The sequence below is a fragment of the Mastacembelus armatus genome, chromosome 12 (genome assembly GCF_900324485.2).
Source record: "Mastacembelus armatus chromosome 12, fMasArm1.2, whole genome shotgun sequence".
In the NCBI taxonomy this organism is placed as follows: Eukaryota; Metazoa; Chordata; class Actinopteri; order Synbranchiformes; family Mastacembelidae; genus Mastacembelus; species Mastacembelus armatus.
This window is the reverse complement of record NC_046644.1, coordinates 20939126-20963403: the sequence shown is the minus strand read 5'-3', so window position 1 is coordinate 20963403 and position 24278 is coordinate 20939126. Positions and strand designations below refer to the sequence as shown.

At 39.6% G+C, this 24278-nt stretch overlaps 2 protein-coding genes and 2 long non-coding RNA genes across 8 annotated transcripts; 3 read left to right on the top strand and 1 right to left on the bottom strand.

Annotated features, from left to right (window-relative positions):
- Positions 1–60: 60 nt before the first annotated feature.
- LOC113124904 (uncharacterized) lies at positions 61–1822 on the top strand. Its single transcript, XR_003295080.1, has 3 exons — positions 61–264; positions 592–666; positions 755–1822. It is a non-coding gene; the product is annotated as an uncharacterized LOC113124904 (long non-coding RNA).
- Positions 1823–2166: 344 nt separating this feature from the next.
- LOC113124660 (uncharacterized) lies at positions 2167–3967 on the top strand. Its single transcript, XR_003295069.2, has 2 exons — positions 2167–2381; positions 3043–3967. It is a non-coding gene; the product is annotated as an uncharacterized LOC113124660 (long non-coding RNA).
- A 1552-nt stretch (positions 3968–5519) lies between these two features.
- Positions 5520–8846, top strand: rnf224 (ring finger protein 224). Its single transcript, XM_026298068.2, has 3 exons — positions 5520–5686; positions 7027–7254; positions 8469–8846. The coding sequence occupies exons 2-3, from the start codon at positions 7033–7035 to the stop codon at positions 8802–8804; spliced, it is 558 nt and encodes a 185-aa protein (XP_026153853.1). The 5' UTR covers positions 5520–5686; positions 7027–7032; the 3' UTR covers positions 8805–8846.
- A 61-nt stretch (positions 8847–8907) lies between these two features.
- pisd (phosphatidylserine decarboxylase) lies at positions 8908–23689 on the bottom strand. 5 transcript variants are annotated; one of them, XM_026298065.2, is made up of 9 exons: positions 23468–23689; positions 18835–18878; positions 18610–18746; positions 13638–13772; positions 13176–13277; positions 12720–12843; positions 12384–12527; positions 12147–12307; positions 8908–9786 (listed from the first exon to the last, which is right to left on the bottom strand). In XM_026298065.2, exons 1-9 carry the CDS (start codon positions 23518–23520, stop codon positions 9541–9543), a joined length of 1146 nt encoding a protein of 381 aa, XP_026153850.1. In that variant the 5' UTR covers positions 23521–23689; the 3' UTR covers positions 8908–9540. The 5 variants fall into 5 exon arrangements, with proteins under 5 accessions (XP_026153850.1, XP_026153849.1, XP_026153852.1 ...); XM_026298064.2 differs by having other exon boundaries at positions 23444–23688; XM_026298067.2 differs by lacking the exon at positions 23468–23689 and adding an exon at positions 14472–14616.
- Between the last annotated feature and the right edge of the window lie 589 nt (positions 23690–24278).

Here is a 24278-nt window from a genome sequence, read left to right as displayed (position 1 = left end):
TGCGTGTGCGTGTGCGTGTGCGCTCTTCCTTTTCTATTCTGGTGGGGACCACCACCTGACTTATCACTCACACCGTGGGGCCGGTTTTCCCCATGGGGACCAGCTCTCGGTCCCCACGGGCACAAGCATTGCACTCAATTGCACTCAATAGAAAACAGCCTCCTGATATGTCTCGTGCAGTTTTTTAAAAAGAAAACTGGACCGAGGGTCGATTTTCTGGACACTTGTGTTTCGCACAGTGCCTTAGTGGTCGTGGATGCACTGGTGAGGCCATTTTCCTGACTGTGAAAGTCTGCATACGAGAAAACTTTTTTTTTTAAAATGAAAATAATTATAGTTTGTGCACTTTATATGAAAAATCTTTTCATGATATGAAATTAATTTGCATAAAAGCAGCAAGGGGACCCATGTAATCACTATTATGTCATTTTAAAGCAGATTAAAACCACAAATTTTAAAATAACAAATTAAAAAAATTATATATATATATAGTGCATGTATGGATGTCATTGTTAAATTTATCTAAATCAACAATTAACATTTAAAATATATATATATATAAAATAACATGATAATTATATAATTACCTAGGGCTGTGGGACTGGGGTCTCTGGAGGCTGAAGTGGAACAGCTGCAGCTTCTGTGTCATGCTAACTGTACCAACAGGTTAGGACTGACTTATGTATGGACTACATTCAAAATGATGAATTATTATATTTGAGACTTGTGTCCTATGTCCCCTCCACTCCCCCAGTGTCAAAAGACCAGACCAGCTGCTGTGGGTGTGCTGTGTAGGTGAAATATGATGAGCTGCGATGCCACCAAGCAACAGATGAACTCAGCCATAAAGCTGTTCAGACGTCCAACAGGCCCTTTGCGATGATCCAGACCCGTCCACATCTGTCCAGCTCAGCTGCTCTGTCCAATCTGACAGTGGTTCTGGAAGATGGCCAGTAGCCTGAGTACAAAGCCCTCGTCATGGAGATCTTCACCTGCATTCCCAAAAACAGAGGACCTCAGTGAGAACAGGCGGCCAGTCAGAGGCAGTGATTCACAGGGTTCGGCCAAAGGACTGCATTATTCTTTATCCTGGGACTTGCATTCATTTGTGTTTGTGTGTGGGGGGGGGGGGTCAGTCGTATTTTTCAGAGACCAGTTGTATTTTACGACAAATATTAAAGTGAAGCAATAGCAAATAAATATGCAAAAAAAAAAAGAAATTTACATTTACACTATATAGTCAAATTACATTTTGGAAATAATGTTAAACATGTCTCAACTAAGAATCTTAACTGGTACAGCGGCCAGAGAAATCAACCATTATTTTTATTACCTATTTAATTTGGATTACAATATATTACATTACAAGTAACTTTTTTTAAAGTTAAGTTTTAAGTTTTTTTTTTAAACATGTTAATAGGCTATGTCAGGTTTCAAGTGACCTCACTCTAAACAAGTATGTGTGGCGACCTGTAAAATAAAAACACACCTGTAAACTAAAGCCAATAGGAGCTGAGTGGGGGCGGTGCCTGATGTTAGAATGACAGGGGAAAAAAGTTTCTGTCCAACCTGTTAGTGACAGAGAAAAACCTGAAGTTACCGAAATCTTAAAAAAAAAAAAAAGTTTTGTATTTTCTGAAAACTCTCCTCTGATAAAAATAAAGTTTATTTACTTAATAGGGTGATGTTTAGAATGCGCATACGAAGAAATGAAATATGTAAATACAGTGATGAATAATGTAGACTGGTATTCTCTTGATATACAGTTTACAGTGAAACAACTTTAAATTTTAGAATAAATACAATAAAACATCAGAAAAGACTAACTGGTTAAACTTTATCAGATATTTAAGGCTAAAAACGAGTGATTTGATGAGACATAAAAAATATATATATTTACTATAAAAAACAAAATGGGGAAACATTAGAAAACCAGAAAGTAAGAAAACAGTTACAAAAAAAAAAACTAATATAAAGAGAAATATAGTTTTTAGTGAGCAGTGAGAATAATTTCAAACTTTCCCAGACAAAATAAATAAGAAAAGAAGATTGAGTTCCATAAAGAATGAACAAAGACAGAGAGAGTTGCAGTGAATACAGGTGGGGGGAGTCAGGCGTGAGGTGAGAGTGGTTAAGCTCCATAGAAACTTAATAGAGAGAGCAAGAGAGAAAAGGTGTGTCAGCAGGTAAAACAGGTCTGGGCGAGGCGGTCGAGTGAGGTTCACATACACAATAAAAAAGAGAGAAAGATTTTTATGGTTCATGTCGTTTCCTCAACTTGTGACTTTTCAACTTAAGAAAAACAGAGGACATTTGTGTTTTTTTAAAGATACAACAGCTTGAACAAAAAGAAAAAGAAAGATTCGTGGAGCTTGGAACGGGTGAGTCAACAGGTGTTTAAAGTTACATGAAAGAACAAAATAGAAAAAAGCGAATAATTGAGACTGAAAAACAAATACTACTAGTTTAATTGCTGGACAGCCTCAACTTATCAGGTTTGATGTTATGATGGAGGAAATACTCAGAAAAAGTAGAAATCCCAAAATACTGCTAAAACCTAAAGAGTACAAGTATCACAGTTAGAGCCTTTAGTTTACAAATGTACAAATACTACGCAGTGAAAATTTTTAGTCCTACAGATTTACATCTACTTGAGTGTACACAATGGCTTCTGTCACAGAACATAATATTATATACAGCATTATATAATATACAGTATTATTTATAGTATTTTAAACAATGTTATATACAGTGTTATTTTCATTTCTGTACATGAAAATTACTGAAATTTTTATGTTGTTTTATGTTTAATTAAATATGCACTGTTTAATGTTGAATAATGATATATTTGTTTTGTTTTGTTTTAAACCGATCAGGACAATTTTAACCATTTTAAATGAAAAAGTGAATGAAATTTGTATTTAAAACTTTGTTTAAATTCTGTGACTGTGTTGATGTTAAAGTAATGTAGTCACCTCCATCTCCACCTCCTCCACTCTCCTCCAACTTTCACAATTAATTCTCTTTCTCTTTTGTCCACAGAGCTCTCTCACTTTGACTATTGGACAGTTTACTGGTCATTTGATTGATGAGCTTTAGCCATGTCATCAAACATCAAGGTATCCCTGGACAACCCATACGGTCAGGTGACCATCCCACGAGCTAAGCTACACTCTTCTGATGATGTTGCCACAGTGATAGCCAATCCGATGGCTCTGAGCAATAACGATGGGAACCCATATGGTGTGATGAACTCGGCCCCCCCACCACCATATACGGTAAAGGAAGATGGAGGCAGAGGGGAGGAAGAGGGGGGGAGGTGCCGCGCATGCTGCTATCGCTGCAGGAGAAGGAAGTGATGTTACAGTAGCAAGACACAATGTCACAGCAGGAGTATTGTAATTGGCTGGCTTCTTTTTCCTGAGGAAGCATCAAAAGGTAATAAGGGAAAGAAACAAGGATGTGCCAAATGACTTGAAGGAGACAATAAACAAATGGATGAAGAACTGAAGAGGGCAGAAGGAAAGAAGAAATAAGCATCAACAATGACAGCCATTTTGTGTTAGTATCCCGTGCAAAATTTCAAAATTAGAAAATATTTTACTCAAAGAAAATCTACCAAATTTTATTAAACGGTGAAAGTGATTGAATGAGCTGCATTAATTTTATCACTCAGTTATAACATGAATGCTTCCTCCTCTTTTTATTCTGACATTTTTAACTTTTTTTCTGTAAATTTCTTTGTTTTCCATTTTCAGTTGGAATATTACGGTGGGACTTTAAAAACTCAAACTGTCAGAAAAAAATGTCATCCACGTGTATTTGCAAACAGAAACTGAGCTGAACTCTGCTGTTTGATCAGGTTTTTGGGATAAGTTTGTTTGTCATTTCTTTGTTCATCATGTATGTTTTTCTGGAGATAAATGTCAATGTCAATATTTTTAAAGAGGAATAATCAGTGTTTTACCTAGAATTAACACCAGGTTTCCACAGGAAATTTAATATTAAATTATTATTATAACATTATCCAATAACTTTCTAGACAATAAATGTTTATTAGTAAATATTATATTAGACAAGAACTTTTAAGGATGTTATTAGGAAAAGTTTTACGACAGTGCTTACAGAGCTTTATAATTGATTAAATTCCTTTTAAAAAATGATTTTTCTATTTTTAAGAGAACTTTTATGCCATGTGATGTTTTCTACACTTAATCAAATGATCATATTAAAACACTCTGCAATTTACTTCTAAAGATGTTTTTATATATTTTGAATGCATTTTATATTTTATCCAGTTTTTTCCATCTTTGAAGGAAATTATGATTTTATTTTTTTCAGGAAGTATTAGAAATTTTCCATAAAGTATTTTTATTTTTTCAGAGTAAGAATTTTGTAAAATAGTAGTGGTATGAAGTAGTTTTAAAAATCTAAATCTAAAATAATAAAATATATGTAACATCACATCAAGAAATAAATAAAATCAACTTTGATATGAAAATGTGTCTGCTGTTAATTTATAATAAAGATTATTGTACATTATAGGGTCAGATTTAAGTAATGATTAATATTGATAAAGCGACACATACTTTACACACATATTTTTGGCTATACTATGTCTGTTGCTAGGCAGCCTCCATCAGTACACACTAAGCTGTAACTCGATAGGTTGATACCAGTGGCCAATAAAAACCTGAGAGCAGTTCCACTTTCTATTAGCTGATCAGGTTACAGGTGAGATTATTGATCATTTAATGTGCTCCAGTTTTTCTTAATGTTATATACTTAAACTTGAGTTGAATATTGAAATATTTGGTGTATAATAAATAATAATTACATGATTTTTTTGTATTTTTGTTTATTAGAGTTAGGGTTATGAGTTTATGTCACATCAATTCATTTTGCTTATTTGTGTGTTTTGTTTTTTTAAATTAACTGATTATGCATACATATTATGTAAATGTATATTTGTATACAATTTATTTTAAGTATATTTGGTGTGTGTGTATATTGCAGTATTGGTACCTGTCACAGTATTTGTACTGAAGTTCTGGATTCACATTCAAGCGAAGTGACATATAACAACACATTTTCCTGTGATAATCTGATGTCTGGTGATAAACAGTAACTCTGCGTGTTGGCCAGCAAGGCTGAATTATTGATGAAGGTGACTCTCTCTCTCTCTCTGAGGCAGAACGAAGCAACAGAGAAGAAGAACAGAGAAAAACAGGAACGAGGGAAAGAAAGGAAGGAATGAAGAGGGAGGACAAGAAGGGCTGAGAGAGGAAAAACAACGAAGAGCAACAATAATTCGAATAACAAAAGAAGAAGAAAGAATAAAGAAAATGGAATAAGAAAAAAAACTGAAAAACAATAAATAACAGAACATAAAACTGTGAAGGACAAGAGGACAGGGAACAAACGACAAAAACAGGAAAGTAAAAGAGGAAAGAAAAGAAACCCGTGACAGCAAATAACAAGAAAAGGGAGGACAAGTTTTTAGAAAAAACAAGAAAAGAAAGACCTGACAGAAAAACCGTAAAACAACAAAGAGCTGGAAATGAAAGCATGAAAAACAGATGAGAGAAGCATAAACAAGACAAGTGAACATCAGGAAGAATCCAGAGAAGTAAACAGTCATAAAAAATAAGGAAAAAAAAGAAAGAATGTGAAGAAAAACATCCAGGTGAGTTTGTTTTCATTAAAAATCTGACCAATAAGAGTGCAATAAGATAAATAAACTGATTCTATTGGAATAGAAATTTCTTCTGAGATGAACTAAAATGATAAAATGTGATTGATTCTTTGTGTTTTTGCTTTAGTCTTATTTTTGATGTGTTTATCAAAACTGATCATCTGGGCAATACAAACATCAACTCTGCTTTAAAAGAATATTCTGCTGTATTTCAGTCTGTTACTGTAGTCACAGTACTTATTACAACAGTGAAAGTACTACATTATTTTAAATCTTCCTTACATAGGAATCATTTTTATGTTAGCTTAGTATTGGCCTCACATAGCTCTGCAGAAGTCCTGACCTCACATGTTCAAATATTCTCCAGCTACACCAGGTGAGCTCAATTAGTTACACAGTAATTTAAACCTGAAAGTCCATTAAGGGAGCTTTACTGCAGTCGGCTATGATATTAAAATGGCACACCCATGTTTATGCATTAATAAAAATTGGCCATTATTATGATGTAAAACAGGCAGATCCCAGTCTGTGTAACGTAATTTTCTTTTATACTCTAAGGCAGAGATGCCCAGTCCTGGTCCTCAAGGGTCACTGCCCTACCCACTGCTGATTACCTGGATCAGGTGTGTTCAGATGGACGATACCATCTCAGGGTGGAAGTGAGTGACAAAAAGAAATGGTATCGCCCACCTTCTGATTGGCTGAACACACCTGATCCAGGTAATGAGCAGTAGGAAGGGCAGGGATAGTTAAGATAAGAGAAGATTAACTTTATTTATCCCAGCAGTGAGGAAACAGACTTGCTATTGCAGCTCACAGAGATGACATAAGTGCAAAGGCAGAAAAAAGTGTTCAAGCAGAAATATCAAAAAGTGTGCAAGATTAATGTATTTACCAAAGTGCATAGCAGGAGCAGAAATGTGTAATGTGACAAAGTTAAAATTAGCAATATAATCGCATAATATGATAGTAATATATAGTTGGAAAACAAGCAGTTGCCCTTGAGGACCAGGATTGAGCACACCAGCTCTAAGGGTTTGTGTACACTACGGTGGCGTCGTACCATTCCCAAGCACAATCGCCTGCTTTTTGTACAATCAAGTCAGGCCTAAATTCACCTGAAATAACTGGAAATCCAGAGTCAATCCCTCATCATGGTTTTGTGCAATACTCTCCATGACAAGTACATTTGTTGTGAATACTAACACATTCACATAGGTCAAGTTTTCAATGCAGGACTTTTAACTGGCAATAAAATATCTGATGGCAGTCTAACCCCAGTGAACTAGTATGAGTCCAAAACATAAACTTCTCTTCTCTCATCCAATCAGAACAAAATGTCAGACAAAAAGGAAGAGGAAACTATCCCCTCCCCCATACCCCCTCTTCTGTCCTCTGTTGCCATGGAGACGATGATGACATTGAGCAGACCAGACCTGGTGTGTATTGTGTGTTTTGGCAGCTATGACCTGGCAATGCGGCTGCCTCGGCGACTGCACTGTGGCCACACCTTCTGCCAGGCATGTCTGAAGAGACTGGACACAGTTATCAATGAACAGGTGAGCAGTGACATCATCAGCACTCACCTGTTGTACAGGTAGTAGCCTCATTGTGGTGGTTTGTTCATAAACAGACTCAAAATGTGCTTTCAAATGTGACGCTTTTACATTGTGACACCAAACGAACTGAACAGAAGTTCAGTTTTTATTTTCCCAGCATTTATTGTCCTGGATTTAAACAAGCATGAACATGTTTTTACACATGGCTGTTGCACAACAGTTAGTTTTTAGAGTTTTGGGAGGCATTCCACTAGCGCTGACGTGGAGGACAACAGCACTGGGACTGGACTGGATTCAAATATATTTGTCACTCCGATTCACAGCTCTTTTAATAGTCATTAATCCCAACAAGCTGCTGGTCACCAGCTTAACGTTTAAATTATCGCTGCTCCACAGGACAGGAGGAGGAAGAAAAACAGCAGGATAACTCCACTGGGCATATATGACATCAGCCAACCTCAACAAACTGGAGAAGAAAGAAAATGAACACAGTTAATCTGACAGTCTGGGCTTTCAGGCTTGGTCATGATTTGTTTTTCTTAGCAACAGTCAACAAATCCAGCTGTGGAACTGTTTGTGTGGGTGGAGCCAAATAACTGATTAAATAAACAAACTGAAGTGCTGATGCCAGTTGTGTGCTGGGGAGGTGGCATCAAGGCTGGTGAGGCCAACAGACTAAACAAGTTGATCAGGAAGGCAAAATCTGTTGTTGGACTGCAACTGGACAGTCTGGAGTCTGTGGCAGAGAGGAGGATGGTGGACAAAATCAACTCCATTCTGGACAATCCTGCCCACCCACTTCATGAGGAACTGTGGCCAATGGGAAGTTCATTGAGCCACAGACTAATTCCCCCTAAAGCCAAGACAGAGATTCAGGAAGTCTTTTGTGTCCACGGCCATAAGACTCTATAATTCCACAATATAAATAATAACGCGCGCACACACATACACACACAACCCCTAACCCCCCACAAAAAGTAAAGTACTCTTCTTCTTCTAAACCATAATCTGTTGTTACTTTTTACTGTCTACTAGTACATGCTGTTTGTATAGATGTCATATAAAAAAGGTTGCATTCTACAATCACACCACTAGATGATGCCAAGTCTTTCACATTTTACACATTGCACCTTTAACTGCAACTTTCATGAGCATTTGTGGTGTGATGTGTGTATCACCATGACAACATGTGCACGCCTGCTCCTCTCTTCCAGGTGTGGATCCCATGTCCTCAGTGTCGACAGAACACGCCTCGGCCCAGAGGAGGAGCAGCAGGTCTGGACCTCGACTTGGCCTCCTTCTTGGGAGTGAAGGCCCAGCAGACCTGCACCTCCTCCGGTTCCTCATCCTCCTGGACCTCCAGCCACAGGGAGGGAGCATCAGCTGGAGATGCAGCCCAGGACGGGAAACTGTGGCTGGGAAAAGAGGTTGCAGATGAGGGCTGGTCACACGGAGGGCTGGCTGAACCGCGCTTCCATCGGTATAGCAACTGTTGCCCGCCGCCATCCTATTGGCTGTGCTGCTGGTTCTGCTGCAAGGGGAGAGGCTAACAGGACCAATGAGTGTACAGTGTCATTTCTGTCACTTTGGTACATGACATAAAACTAAAATAAAATAATATTGAAATACAACAGTAATTAATAGTCGCTGGTAAATCTTGAGTTTCATCATTTAATTAGTTTTAGATAAAGAACATTCAGTGTTTTCTTTTTCCAAATCCATTCAAACTGAATTTTAGTCTTCTGTTATTTACTAAAGCATAAAAAAAAAACAAGTTAATTATAAAAGAATCTGTACAGAAATATATGAGAAAATGCATTAAGCTATAATTGATTATGTTATATCCCCTTGGTGCAATAAACAGAACTGTTGAAAAGAAAATATTTATTCATTATTGCATATTTGACAGCAGAGAAGCGAACCAATAACACAAAGCAAAGACAGAGTGCTTAGGTGTAAATAGGGGTGGGAGTCACCTATTTTTATTTGATTGGTCATTTTGGGTTAGGGCTTTGTTCAATTATGTTTCTCTTTGCCCAGTCACAAGGATCCTGTGACTGGCAAAGGATAAAAGCACTGATTTGTTGTTGTATGTAGAGAAAAGGAGAAAACACACTTGTTTTTACTGGCTGTAAATAACTTGTGGATCAGTGACAGTGTGTTTGGCACGTTCCCGTGAGGCACAAGGCATCTGAGTGTGAGTCTGAGTGCTAAAATACAAATTTCCTCCACAGTGTTGTCACTACATTCACTAGGCCACTCCCCCTGAGTGTGCAGCTCAGCCATTCAGAGGCTGCCAAGTCCCTCGCCTACTCTGATTTGCTGTCCGGGCTGCAGGTTGAAGATGAAGTCTTTGGGGGCCTCAAACAGCAGAACTATGGTGGAACCCAGGTTAAACTCCCCCACCGCCTCCCCCTTCTGCAAGACCACTCCCCCTTCATTTGTTGTCTTCAACACCTGGTCGCCAACGGCAACATAGCTGTGGTCATGGAAGGAGCCTTTACTGTAGCAAGGACTGTTGGTCTGAAGCTCCTGGCAACGAAAACAAAACCGATTTATAAAACATATACTTCCAAAATAATATGTATTATTGTTTTTACCAGACTGATGTAAAATTAGTCATTGTACAACCAACACCAAATAAAATGCTCAATTTAAAGTTATTTCAAAATTGTAAAATATTTATTAAATTAAAACTGACTTTAAAAATGTACAACTTAAAACAACATGTTCAAAAATGTATAAAACATCAAATCTACATCTCAAATCTTACTGATAAGAAGTTTTTAAACAACATAAATATTTCCAAAAATTGTAACATATATTTAAAAATAAAGCACAAATGGGCTTAGGAACAATTTCAGTTCATAGATGAGTGTGTTTATATATTGGGCTGACATGTAAACTCGAGTCCAGTTGTTGCCTAAACCTGTGGCCAGTGTGTACATGATCCCACCCCTAAAAACAACCAATGGCCCTCACCTTTGAAACAAAACTTGATTCCCTGCCTAGAGCCAGTGTTTGGTTTGTCTGTTTTGGGCTACTATCAAAACATGGCAGCCCAACATTGCTGACTCCATGAAAGGAGACCCGCTCCCTATGTAGATTTAAAACATAGATAGATATACAGTGGGTACGGAAAGTATTCAGACCCCTTTAAATTTTTCACTCTTTGTGTCATTGCAGCCATTTGCCAAAATCAAAAAAGTTCCTTTTATTTCTCATTAATGTACACTCAGCACCCCATCTTGACAGAAAAAAACAGAAATGTAGAAATTTTTGCAAATTTATTAAAAAAGAAAAACTGAAATATCACATGGTCATAAGTATTCAGACCCTTTGCAGTGACACTCATATTTAACTCACATGCTGTCCATTTCTTCTGATCCTCCTTGAGATGGTTCTGCTCCTTCATTGGAGTCCAGCTGTGTTTAATTAAACTGATTGGACTTGATTAGGAAAGGCACACACCTGTCTATATAAGACCTTACAGCTCACAGTGCATGTCAGAGCAAATGAGAATCATGAGGTCGAAGGAACTGCCCAAGGAGCTCAGAGACAGAATTGTGGCAAGGCACAGATCTGGCCAAGGTTACAGAAGAATTTCTGCAGCACTCAAGGTTCCTAAGACCACAGTGGCCTCCATAATCCTCAAATGGAAAAAGTTTGGGACGACCAGAACTCTTCCTAGACCTGGCCGTCCAGCCAAACTGAGCAATCGTGGGAGAAGAGCCTTGGTGAGAGAGGTAAAGAAGAACCCAAAGATCACTGTGGCTGAGCTCCAGAGATGCAGTAGGGAGATGGGAGAAAGTTCCACAAAGTCAACTATCACTGCAGCCCTCCACCAGTCGGGGCTTTATGGCAGAGTGGCCCGACGGAAGCCTCTCCTCAGTGCAAGACACATGAAAGCCTGCATAGAGTTTGCCAAAAAACACATGAAGGACTCCCAGACTATGAGAAATAAGATTCTCTGGTCTGATGAGACCAAGATTGAACTTTTTGGTGTTAATTCTAAGCGGTATGTGTGGAGAAAACCAGGCACTGCTCATCACCTGCCCAATACAATCCCTACAGTGAAACATGGTGGTGGGAGCATCATGTTGTGGGGGTGTTTTTCAGCTGCAGGGACAGGACGACTGGTTGCAATTGAAGGAAAGATGAATGCGGCCAAGTACAGAGATATCCTGGAAGAAAACCTCTTCCAGAGTGCTCAGGACCTCAGACTGGGCCGAAGGTTCACCTTTCAACAGGACAATGACCCTAAGCACACAGCTAAAATAACAAAGGAGTGGCTTCGGAACAACTCTGTGACCGTTCTTGACTGGTCCAGCCAGAGCCCTGACCTGAACCCAATTGAGCATCTCTGGAGAGACCTGAAAATGGCTGTCCACCAACGTTCACCATCCAACCTGACAGAACTGGAGAGGATCTGCAAGGAAGAATGGCAGAGGATCCACAAATCCAGGTGTGAAAGACTTGTTGCATCATTCCCAAGAAGACTCATGGCTGTACTAGCTCAAAAGGGTGCTTCTACTCAATACTGAGCACAGGGTCTGAATACTTATGACCATGTGATATTTCAGTTTTTCTTTTTTAATAAATTTGCAAAAATTTCTACATTTCTGTTTTTTTCTGTCAAGATGGGGTGCTGAGTGTACATTAATGAGAAATAAAATGAACTTTTTTGATTTTGGCAAATGGCTGCAATGACACAAAGAGTGAAAAATTTAAAGGGGTCTGAATACTTTCCATACCCACTGTATACTTTATTAATCCTGAAGGAAATTAAGTTTCAGAGCATTTCCTAAAACATTGCTAATTATTTGAAGTCTCCTCAAAAACGATTATTTTAAAATATCCTGTGTCTGTGTAACAGAACTCCTGGTCCTCACCTGATCAAAGTAAACTCTAATGGATCCGACGTTTGTGGCTCCGACCGCTGTCAATGAGAAGAAGCCATGCTGCCATTGGCCGGTGAGCACCACACGCTCATTAAGGCAGAAGAGCTCTTTGACCCATCGAGCCACACCCGGGTTGACTGACATTAAAGTGCCTAATGGGCAGAGACACACATGAAGACCAGGTAGACAGCAGAAAGCAGACAGGGGAACAGGTGAATAGATTCTCACCTGGAAAGTGACGTCGAAGCTCCACCTTCCACTCTGTGGGTGAATGGAAGCAGTGATAGTCACCTGGAGCCAGGTAGACCACGACATGGAACAGGTCGTTATCAGGACATGACAGGAGAAGGTCCCTGAAGGACAAGGATGAATCTAAAGACCAAGAAGAAGTGACGTCAGTCCAATGCTTAATGGACTGTGGACCCAAGAAAGTCTCTAGACTCCACAAGACCATCTGGTCTCAAAATAAAGTCTAGCAGGTCCCTGATTTCTTTAAAGTCTTTGACACTTCTGCGCTCTATGAGTTTTTCAGGGATTTGTCATATATTGTGTATGTGGTCTTACTTTTGCTCCGACTATTCTGTGGACCAAGGAAGTTCTCCAGACTGTAGGTAACCCCCTTTACCTGTTCCACCTCTGAATTCTTCACCCGACCAAAGTGGAGTATCCTCCCATCTGCCGGAGATATCTGACAGAGGAGGAAAAGAGTTAGCAGACAAGGCGAAACCTTCAGACACTTATCCATCCATATGTGAACATACAAGCAAGCATATTTTTACATTAATGAGATGCTGCTGTCATCTCTTAGTCTGTTTCAATTTAACAGAGAAAACCACAAACAATTTTTGCTGCTGTGTCTGCAAGTGTTTGACAACCACACAGTCGTTTTTCTATATATACCTGTGTCCTACACCTCTGAATAGGGTGCTACAGACCAAACACAAGCTCTGTCACAGCTGTTGTGTTTGTGGCCATTGCATCACAAACAAAACGAAGCAGGAGGAGGAGGAGGAACATTACCAGACAGGAGGAGGCACAGAGTGGTCGGGCTGCAGGTTTCAGACGTCGACGGAAAAATTCACTCAGATTCCTGTAGTGATGTAAATCCTCCACAGCAGCCTCCTATTGGATGACAGACAGGAACAAGAACAAATAGTTTCTAGGTTCTGCTCTTATTTCCACTTCCCTCTAATACATTTTGGAGACAAGCTCCAGAAGCTAAATTTCACCGCTAACCCCAACCCTCCGGGAGCTTGCAGAGTGACTGGTTAACCGTCTTGTATATTAACATAAGCTGGTTGTTGACTACAGGCGATGCGGCACAAACATTTTCAGCACTAACCCTAACCCAAACATTTCTGTTAATGTTCTGATAAACTTCAACCCATCTCCGTTATGCCCTGGTCAGTGTCGGTTCTCACTGGCGAAGGACTGTGACTCCCTGTGACGTACAACAAATAAAAAATAAAAGCTAATGCTGACCTGCATGTTTACCCCAAATGTCCAAATGTAGAGAGAATAGATGGGTTTTCGGAGCCAGGTGGGGAGCTCCACCCCGTTCAAACGTCCCCAGGCCCGAGATAGGAGGCGGGTTGGGAAGGAGTGATACAATGCCACCTGCAAGAGAAAGCAAGAAACAATGAACGTTAAAATGATCATTAAAAAAAAAACAAAAAAAAAACACTTATTAATAGTTGTTAAAATCACACATTTGCAGTGAGTGATGAAAGATGAGAAAAAAGAAAAAAGTTCTGAGGAGAAGAAATCTGAGAAAAGGAGGGTAAATAATGAAGGAGTAAAAGCAGAGGACGATGAGGAGAAGAACTAAGATTCATATAGGAGTTTACGTTTCTCAAACATGAAAATGTTCAGATTTATGCAAAGTTAATGTGATCATTGTAATGTCAGATTAACACAATAATCCAGTCCACAGCTACTGCAGTGAAGGTTCGGTTTTCAGCAGAAACCAACTATAAACACAAGATCATCTGCTCATCTGCATCTGATCACAATCAACCTGCTGACCCATGTGGACCAGTGTCTGTGTCCAACTGCTGACTCTCAGCCCAGTGTTCCCTCAGTTTGAGCTCTGGGGTTGGTCCCCATCACCTCCTGGGGGAAACCTTTTAGCTTTTATTGTGAAAACTAGAGACTGCAGCAGACAGGTAACATTACAAAAAAAAAAAACAAATTCAATGCAGAAAGAGGCTGAAACCTGCAGAGACACATTATCGATGTCGATGAAAAGAGGAGGTGAACATGAAATCAGCACAAACCAAAAAATTTTCCGTTCATCCAATTAGCAGCAGCTCTTACCCGATTGGCCATCGGCCGCAGAGCGCTGATGGACAAAATGTAGCAGAGGAAGGTGATTGGTCGACGGCGCCAAGGGGCAGGGCAACGCATGCCACCACTGAGCGTGCTCAGATGGCGACGTACAGCCAAACAAGGCACCTGGAGCCTAATCATAATGAGATTAAGCACGGTATGAGTATAAAGGTGTGAGGATGAGGAGTGGAAGGAGGGATGAAGAAATACATAGAAAAGTAAAACTGAGAAGTAACAAAATATAAAAAAATAAAAATCAGTGAAAGAAAAAAAAATATTGAAATTGAACAAAAAAAAAGACAAAACGAGGCAAGAAAAACGAGGGAGGTCAGAGGTCGAGTCAAACGTTTGCATTTAGCAGAACAGTCAGTATCAGATGATTGATTCATAATAACTTATAATACTTTAATGTTTAAAGTCATAGTGTCATTAAGAAACAATTCAACAATAACTTGATAATATAAAACAAGACATTTGTCATTTTTAGTGTTTTGTTAGGAGATACTTTTGGTTCTTTAATCACTTCTGGTCAACACAAAAAAATGAACACATTAAGGACATGTAGACAGAGATGATGTAATTACTTTATGTCAATATTTCAGCTTATCAAAATAGGAAAAAACAAAAATGTTTTCTCAGAGTTTGTTTACTATTAAATGTCTGCAATTTAAAAAAAATCAAATAGTTGTATCTTTATTGCGAAGCCTCATGTGTTGAGTTATCTGATTGAATTTTAATCTCAGCATTTTACAGTCAGAAGTCTGAGTCCTAGTCATGTAACTAGAGTCCAAAACAGAAGAAAGACAGGAAGGGAAAACAATCACAGAATCAGACAGAATGAAGATAAAACATAAAATATGCATGAATGAGGGGTCTTTCAGAAAGCAGGTTCAACAAACTCTAAACTAAACCCTCATCTCTGGGTTGATGAGCCCTGAGATGGGAAACTCTGAGGTTGAGTCTGCAGATGGAAAAGTGGATGTGACTAAAGTTTATATTAATTTAAGTACAATCCAATGGGCCACGCAAGCTGGCAGCAGCTCAAAGTGAGATACAAGGGTGATTATCATAACCTCATTCAGGTTAAGAATATTTGACACTGACATTATTCAATGATTTTATTTCAACATGTAGCAGGTTTGATTCCAAACACAAAACAGATTCAACACGTTTCACCTGCAAAGAATTACAGTCCTCAACATTATATATGGTTCTTAAACTCAACATTTCAACTTGATTCTTGATATGAACAATTAAATCTTCCCTTGTGGCTCTAATACTCCGTTTGTTAAGCCCTGAAAGGAAGAGATGTGATGAATAACATGACAGTTGTTCTAATAGACCTGTCCATGCAGTGCCAGTGGAATAAAGGAGTTTCAGTGGTCTCCGATTCTGGACCAGACAACCAGAGCTTCCCTCAGCTCAGTGTTAAACCGAACCTGCTGCCTGAAATACCCCCCAGGTGTGAAAAGGTCGGTGCTTGTGTGATAAACAAAAACACGCACGCACACACGTATCGAGCACATCATGAGGATCAACTTTAGGATTAAACCAACAGAGTTGGGGTATTTTGAACAGTTTTAGGGCTAAGTGTCTTCAGAGAGACTGAAACGCGAACATGTATCTGGAGGAGGAGGAGGAGGAGGAGGAGGAGGAGGAGGAGATGCTAACACAGCATACTGATGAGAAGCTGCAGTACTAGCAGACTAGCTAATTGATGCTAACATCCTAAAACTTCAACTCTGAAAAACTGAGCAGTTTAATTTATACTAAGTGATTAATTATGAGAGATAATAAATCAAGTTGAATGGACTTCTTTGTTGTGTGTGTTTCATTAACAGAGAGAAAATATCAGGTATTATTCACCTAATGTAATAAATAAATTAATGTAAGGTGTGTAGACGATGGATAGATAGATGGATTTATCAATTATCAAAATGGTGGAGGCCCTGGAGACGTAAACCTGCTTCACCTCTTTCTGCCTAAAAGATCAGTGTTAAGTGGGTTAGCGGGTTAGCACAGGATGAACTGTAAAGAGGCTAACGCAGGCTAAACCTAAAATAGTGAACTGCTGAGCTAGCTGTTGTCATGGAAACTACACACACACACACAACTCCACCCCCCCATGCTCTAATCTCTTCCTAGCTCTCTCTCTCTCGTGTTTGTGTCTCTCACCCAGCTGCAGTTTTTAATGATTTATTTTTTATTTATCTTTCAGTTTGAATCATAAAACTTTGAGTTATTTTATATCTATGATTAATTTATCATATTTAGAATATGTCTTCATATGCTTTCCTCTTTTTTGAGTTTGTGTATGAAATGTGATTTTATGTAGTTTTATTTTTTGGTTTGTTGTCTCTTTTCTATTCTTTGTTTCTGACTTTGTCCATATTTTATTTTAGACACTTCAGTTGTTATTTGTTTTATTTGTCATTTTCTGTAGTTATAGCATATAAACTTCAAGCTTATGCTTTTGCCAATACAATAATCATTATTAATTATTTACCATTTTATTTTCCCCATTATTATAACGTCAGCTGAATATTTATCATCCACATGAACATTTTAAAAACCTGTTCTCCCACCTGAGCTGTGCTGTCATTCTCACCCGTCCTCTTCCTCCAGCTCTCTCACACTCTTGCCGCCTCACACGGCGCAGCAGGTTGGACGGGCCACTACCACGGCGCCGTAAGAAAAAGCTCACCATGACCGAGAGGTGGCCGCCACAGGAGAGAGAGACGGACGATAGCACATGTAGAGTTTATGTTTTTATATCCTGACAATGTTTTAAGACAGAGAAGAGGAAATGGTTTGTTCACTGAGAGCAGAGAAGAAGAAATGAGGGAGGGAGAGAGAGAGCTTAATACTAAAGGCCCCCCCCCCCCCCCCCCCAATCATTAGAACAAGATGACGTGAAGGTTTGACTAACACAGGAATTAAAAATACATTACTGAATTATTGGCAATGGACTTTATTCAAGGCCAATGACCATGATCAATACTCATGATGTGTGTGTTAAGGTCACTCTGCCAGAAAGCAGAAGTAAACTGGTTTCACATCTGTTGTAAAAGTTTCCAGTTTGAAAATACTGAGACTGTCCAACATTTGGAAAATTTAAAGCATCAGTCAGACTTCCCTAATGAAACCTCTTGCTATTAAAATCAATGCAGATTGAACTCAAATCAATCCAAATTTAAATTTTTCAATTAAAATCACACCTAAATTATTTTTAGGATCATTTCTTTATCATGCTTTTTTTTTGTACTATTTTTATTATCGATAATTACTGTATTTCTTATTGGAATCTTCTCACTATATTTTGTATTTTTTAGCTGTAAATGTGTATTTTTATTAATTTATTATTACATTTAAAAGGTTAATATGTCATATGTTAGGAATAGTAATATGTTTTATTATTTAATACTGTTATTTTAATTACTTCATTTTGAAATAAATGAATATGTGAAATCATTTGCTTCTGTTTTAAAAACTTTTTAAAACTTTTGTCAAATTTAGAATAAAAAAGTAAATAAATTAAGAATCAAACACATCAGTTATTTTAACCTCCTAACTTTAACTTTTGTCCAATCAGAGCCTTCTTATGTCCCACAAGGTTACAAACTGACCAATCATACCATGTCCTCAGTGAACGACCCAATCAGGAAACAGAAGGAGAAGTGAGGGGAGGGGGCGGTGCCTGACTGAAGAGTTATGATGTGTCAGCGGGCGGGTGACTGGTCTGTGTGACCTCATCACTGTAACAGTCTGTCCTCCAGTCAGATAACACTGACTTCACCTGATCACGTTGTTTACCGGACTGAACATCAGCATAAATAATGAAGAGAAACACTGCAGCAATCTTTACACTGACAGGTTGTTCCACATAAAATGACATTTATTAATTAAGAGTTTGCTGTGATTTGTTTTAAAATGAGGAGGGAACAGTAGAGAAAATATGTTAAGCAGGAGTAAAAGAAGTAAGAAAAAACCATAAAATGAGTAAAAGACAAAGAAAAAAAAATTCAAAAGAACAAAAGTAGAGAAGAACAAAGCAGGAAAATGACCAGAGAAGAAATGATTAAGGAAAGGAACAGAAAAAGCAGCAGCAGCCACTGTTGTCTCCTACCTGTGTGGGTGTGGCCAGAGAGGGTGGGGCTTCATCATCCTCTTGACTCCGCCTCTTGTAGTGCTGGTAACCAAGGTAACCACCACCTGTCACGAACAGGAAGGGGAGGGGCCATGGACGGGGAAGGAAGCCGCGACCTGAGGAGAGAGAACTGATTGGACCAAAGGTCTTCAACAAAAACAAAAATGAGAAGAAGGTGCAGGTGAAGAGGAGGTGCCGACTCACCTGCAGTCAGGCTGCGCTGTTGGCTGCAGCTCAGAGGAAAAACTCTGAAACACAAACACTCTCTTTTAGCTGATTATCTGAGTATATGAAATCATTGAACTTGTTTGTCATAAAAACGTTACAAAAAGTTCTAGAGCTTATAAATGTAGAAAAATGCAGTTTCAAAGATTTGGCTCCTCATAGATTTTACAAGATACCTCATGTACGAACATGAGGTAAAGCTGCAAAAAGGTGACAAACATATTTCCAGCTTGAATGTCGTCACACAGCATGTCCACTGCTTTGATACGATGCTGCTCTCTGCATTATTGTTCTCTATGTCACATGGCACCAATACATTTTGCAATTGTATTACTAGTATTACTTGTTATTCATCCTTCCTCTCATCAATGACAAATCTATCAATTATTTCTGGGCTAAAATACAAACTGACTGTGGGCAAAAAATACGCAGGGTGAAAAATAATGAACTGCCTGTTCTAACAGCTGGCAGGAGCAAATGTGAAGCTTCACGCACAAACAGAAGAGCTGCCCACGTTTATCATAATATCACACAAACTGTTTCTTCCCTCCTCAAATGTGTTTTCCGCTCTCCATTCGATAGTTCTCCTCGCTCGCCAAGTGGATTTCCTTTGACTGCTATGTGCTTGATTGACATATTTGTGCACAACAAAGCATGAGTGGTGTTTCTGACAGTTTGGGGGCGGGCTCATGGACATTTCTGTCAGTAAATGCTGTCGGTTAGTTTTGTGATTGACTGGACATTGAATGACTGATTGACAACTTCTGCAGAAGTCCAAGATGGCAAACTAGGACAAACGAGTGTAGGTTTAATACGCTCTTTGCTTTATCTATATTATGGTTACGTTAAATATTTATAAGTGTGTATGACTAATAAATAATTAACGTCACCATAAGATAAAGCACAGTGTTGATACACTCAAACGGTCCCCTCTTCCTCTTTGGTGTTTATTGGCAGATGGCATCCTTAGGTTGCATTAACGTTACTGCCAACTAATGTCTGTGCTTTAGATTCAAGTATTAGTACCATTTGTACCAACTTGCACTTGCAAGTGGGATATTTGCACTATATCACTATTTTCACCCTGTATTTTCTGGCCTCTGGTTTTGACATTGATGTAATGCCACAGATTTCTCATTATATTTTCAAAGATAACAAAAAACAGTCTGCTGAGATTCGTTTTGGTCTTAACTACGGTGGCCGACAAGGGCAAACGCGCTGCAAAACAGAAACGCTGCAAAACAAAAACGCTGCAAAACAAAAACGCTGCAAAAGAGAAACGCTGCAAAAGAGAAACGCTGCAAAAGAGAAACGCTGCAAAAGAGAAACGCTGCAAAACAAAAACGCTGCAAAACAAAAACGCTGCAAAACAGAAACGCTGCAAAACAGAAACGCTGCAAACGAGAAACGCTGCAAAACAGAAACGCTGCAAGAGAGAAACGCTGCAAGAGAGAAACGCTGCAAGAGAGAAACGCTGCAAAACAGAAACGCTGCAAGAGAGAAACGCTGCAAAACAGAAACGCTGCAAGAGAGAAACGCTGCAAAACAAAAACGCTGCAAAAGAGAGAACACAACGGAAGTGCGCCAGGCCGATAGGGGGACCCCGAACTGAGGGGTGCAATGAACAAAGAACTTTTACAGAGGCGAGAGAGACACATGTAGTGACATAAGTCACGTCTCATTTTGGAGGCTGCGTAATGACGCAGGTTATAGTGTTGAATTGCAAAAGAATTGAATGAGCGACCTCTGATGATTGTTCTCATGTGCTAATATGTGCTAACAATGTTCTGTTACATTTGTTTACTTGATCAAAATGTCATACAACGTGGGGGGGTTGGGAGATCTGAAGGTGCGTTTTCCATTTGTTACTTAACACTTGGCCGTCATCTTTTACAACATTGTACTTTTATAATACTGTAAAACATGACGGCCAAGTGTTTAAAAAATAATAAATGTAAAACGTACTCTAATGCCCGCTAAATTCACAGCCAGCAGACGTTCTTTTGTCACTTTGCTTTATTAAGTTTTTAGTCAGAACAACAGGTAACAGGCTACTGTTTCAGCCGTAGCCACGCTAAGTAGGGATGGGAATATCGACTCTCTGGAATCGATACTTCCATACTTTGGAGTCGATACTTTCTTAAGTATCGCTCGATACCACTCCTAATAAAAAACGTGCAATTAGTTTTCACTTCTGAGAGTTTTGGATGTGTGAAAACCAGCCCAAGTGTATTTTAAATGGTCTTCCGTATCACATGATTATGGCAGCCAATCAGATGTCAGAGCTTTCCAGAGCCAGTCATGCACTGCAGAAGGAAGTATTACTCTCTCCACTCTGCAGCGTGGAGGGACCTCCTCCGTCTCAGTGCTGACAGGCACGGCAGCATGAAGAGAGATAGAAAAAGAAGCATTGTGTGGTGCTATTTTTCACCCACTACGAGGGGAAATGCTATTTATTTATTATCATTTTATTATTAGCATTTAAACAAGTATTTATGTTCATGAGCATTATTCATGTTGCCATTGCAATAAAGATATTAATCAACACTGTGCAATAATGATTTTCCTTTAAGGTGCAGAAGGTATCGGTATCGTCAATACTGACCCTGTAGTTACTTGGTATCGGATCGATACCAAATTCTGTGGTATCGCCCATCAGTAACTCCCCTCACCGAACAGCTCTCTCTCACCCTCCCTCTCTTCCCTCCACACACACTTCTTCCCTCCTCCCTGACCCATCTCCCTCTAGCTCACCCTACCGACTCCCCAAAGAACACCCTGAACAAGACAACAACCTATAGTCATTACAGCACCTTCAGATCTCCCACCCTGCAACACCCCCCCCCCCCCCCCCCCCCCCCCCCCCGTCTCCCGACGTTGTATGACATTTTGATCAAGTAAACAAATGTAACAGAACATTGTTAGCACATATTAGCACATGAGAACAATCATCAGAGGTCGCTCTTTCAATTCTTTTGCAATTCAACACTATAACCTGCGTCATTACGCAGCATCCAAAATGAGACGTGACTTATGTCACTACATGTGTCTCTCTCGCCTCTGGAAAAGTTTTTTGTTCATTGCACCCCTCAGTTCGGGGTCCCCCTATCGGCCTGGCGCACTTCCGTTGTGTTCTCTCTTTTGCAGCGTTTCTGTTTTGCAGCGTTTTTGTTTTGCAGCGTTTCTCTTTTGCAGCGTTTCTGTTTTGCAGCGTTTCTGTTTTGCAGCGTTTCTCTTTTGCAGCGTTTCTCTTTTGCAGCGTTTCTCTTTTGCAGCGTTTCTCTTTTGCAGCGTGTTTGCCCTTCTCGGCCACCGTACTTAACGTACATAACTGCAAATATTGATTCTGATCTGAAATCAGATTCTCTCTGAATGTTGATGAAAAAGGACAATAAAGAAGCATCTGAAGCGAAATAAATAAATGTAGTACATAGATGCACAGATACACAAATATAGTGTATTTCTCTAACATGGAACGTCTGACTCATGTTTGATCTCCATAGTATAAGTCCATACATGAAACAACAAGTTTCGTATGGACGTGTTTTAAACAGGCACCGAAACAGTCACATACAAACTCTCTGGCTTCCCCAACCACTCCACACTCACGTGCATGTCACGAGGTCACATGTCACCAATTAATACGGAACACCGGTACCGGTGTCGTGCCAAAGTAGTTATCCCCGACAAGAATTGTATCCCCTGCCGCGGAAGCGCGCATGCATTCAGAGTGAAGGTGGACCTGGGTTGTTAGGCTTGAATATTAGCTAAGCTAACGAAAAAACAGTAACACTTGGATTCAATGTGTGACAATGTGATGTGTTTATTGTAGGCTTGTTTACACTTCCTGTCGAACTCGATTTTATTGTAGCTGTTTAATGTGCAGGCTATTTGATTCAGTATATTGTATTGAAAGAAAGATCAGATCATAACGTGTTTGAATGTAGCTTCCAAACAGTGACCTCACAATCTCAGTGCATTGGAGAAGTTCGACAAACACGTAAAATAGGCTACAGCCTGACATAACGCTGACAATGGCTACAATAACTTTCGACAGAAAGATAAACAAATTAAAAGACACATTAGAAAACATCGTGCAGAAAAAGAACTATATTCAATACGATGACTAAAGAATCCAAGTGTTACTGTTTTTTCGTTAGCTTAGCTAAAATTCAAGCCTAACAACCCAGGTCCACCTTCATTCTGAATGCATGCGCGCTCCCGCGGCAGGGGATACAATTCTTGTCGGGGATAACTACTTTGGCAGGACACCGGTTCGTTCATACGCCGTTAGTCTCACAATAGTTTCTGTGTCTTAGTCTCATAGCTGTCACTGTTCACACCTGACAGGTTTCCTCACCTGAGAATAAACAAATGAACAGAATCAGCCGGTTCGACTTTTGATCTCATGTTATAATCAACGAGAACAGGTGAACAAAGGACCTGAGTTCACACCTGTCTCACGTCCGGTTCAGATACGATTGCATGTTAAATTCATACAAACTGCAGATTAGTTTCGTCGCTAACAGACAAAAACATCTCGCGTTAACGAAACAGACACCGGACGAGCAGCTCAGGTAAACATCACCTGTAAAGAGATGAAGGTAAAAACCTGCAGCGACTCCAGATCACTCGGCCGAACACTCTCCGTAAGGCGGACGCCATGTTGTGTTTGCGGAAGTAACGTCAGAGAGCCGTCATCGTCGTGGGGTGTTTCCCAGTTCCAGTAATCGAGCCCTGAGCTGAATCCCAGTTCCCTTGTTATTATTCCCTCAGCTCCGGAGCCACAACACACGTGGCAGCCTTCACGGAAGTCTGTCACAGATGGACACGCCCCTTTGCCGGAAAGCCGTTTGTGATTGCGCTACGTGGGTGGGACTAGGACTCAAGGAAAGGACACAAGTGAAGATAATTGCATAGTGGAAATAATTTCTGTATTTTACGACCCTTGGTTGACCTGGAAGTTGTTCTGTGCCGCTGACAGGTTTAGGGTTAGGGTTAGAGGTTAGGGCTAACATCATCCTCTAACCCAACCCCAGAAAGAGTTGACAATTTACGACTGAGGTCAGCAGCAACAGAAGTGTCCCTATTCCGTGTGGTTCGGTTTCATGGAAACATAAATTACCATGGAAATTTATTCTGGCCTGGTCCAGCCCAGAGCACTGAGATGGTCGGTCCTGGTACCGTGGCTTTCTGTCAGCAGTCACACTGACCGGAAACCAGCGTGTTTTTTTTACCGTTTTTCCATAGAATGTGATCATCGCTGTTACCGTCATGTTGTGTTTGTGAACAGTGCTGTTGCTGTACAGGTTCAATACATTATCGTAGCTGAAACGGCTGATAACGTTACAAAATCAGTCAGTGATATGGGTATATATAAATATATACATGAAGTTCTTTTTATACGTGTTTATCCCTTTATG

Coding starts and splice junctions, on each gene's coding strand:
- rnf224 (XM_026298068.2), top strand. CDS start 7,033: ATGTCAGACAAAAAGGAAGAGGAAACTATCCCCTCCCCCATACCCCCT. Junction 7,255..8,468: donor ACACAGTTATCAATGAACAG/GTGAGCAGTGAC, acceptor CCTCTCTTCCAG/GTGTGGATCCCATGTCCTCA.
- pisd (XM_026298063.2), bottom strand. CDS start 17,190: ATGGTGAGCTTTTTCTTACGGCGCCGTGGTAGTGGCCCGTCCAACCTG. Junction 13,773..14,471: donor TGCGGCCGATGGCCAATCGG/GTAAGAGCTGCT, acceptor TTTCTCTTGCAG/GTGGCATTGTATCACTCCTT. Junction 12,844..13,175: donor TCTGTGCCTCCTCCTGTCTG/GTAATGTTCCTC, acceptor CTCCTCTGTCAG/ATATCTCCGGCAGATGGGAG.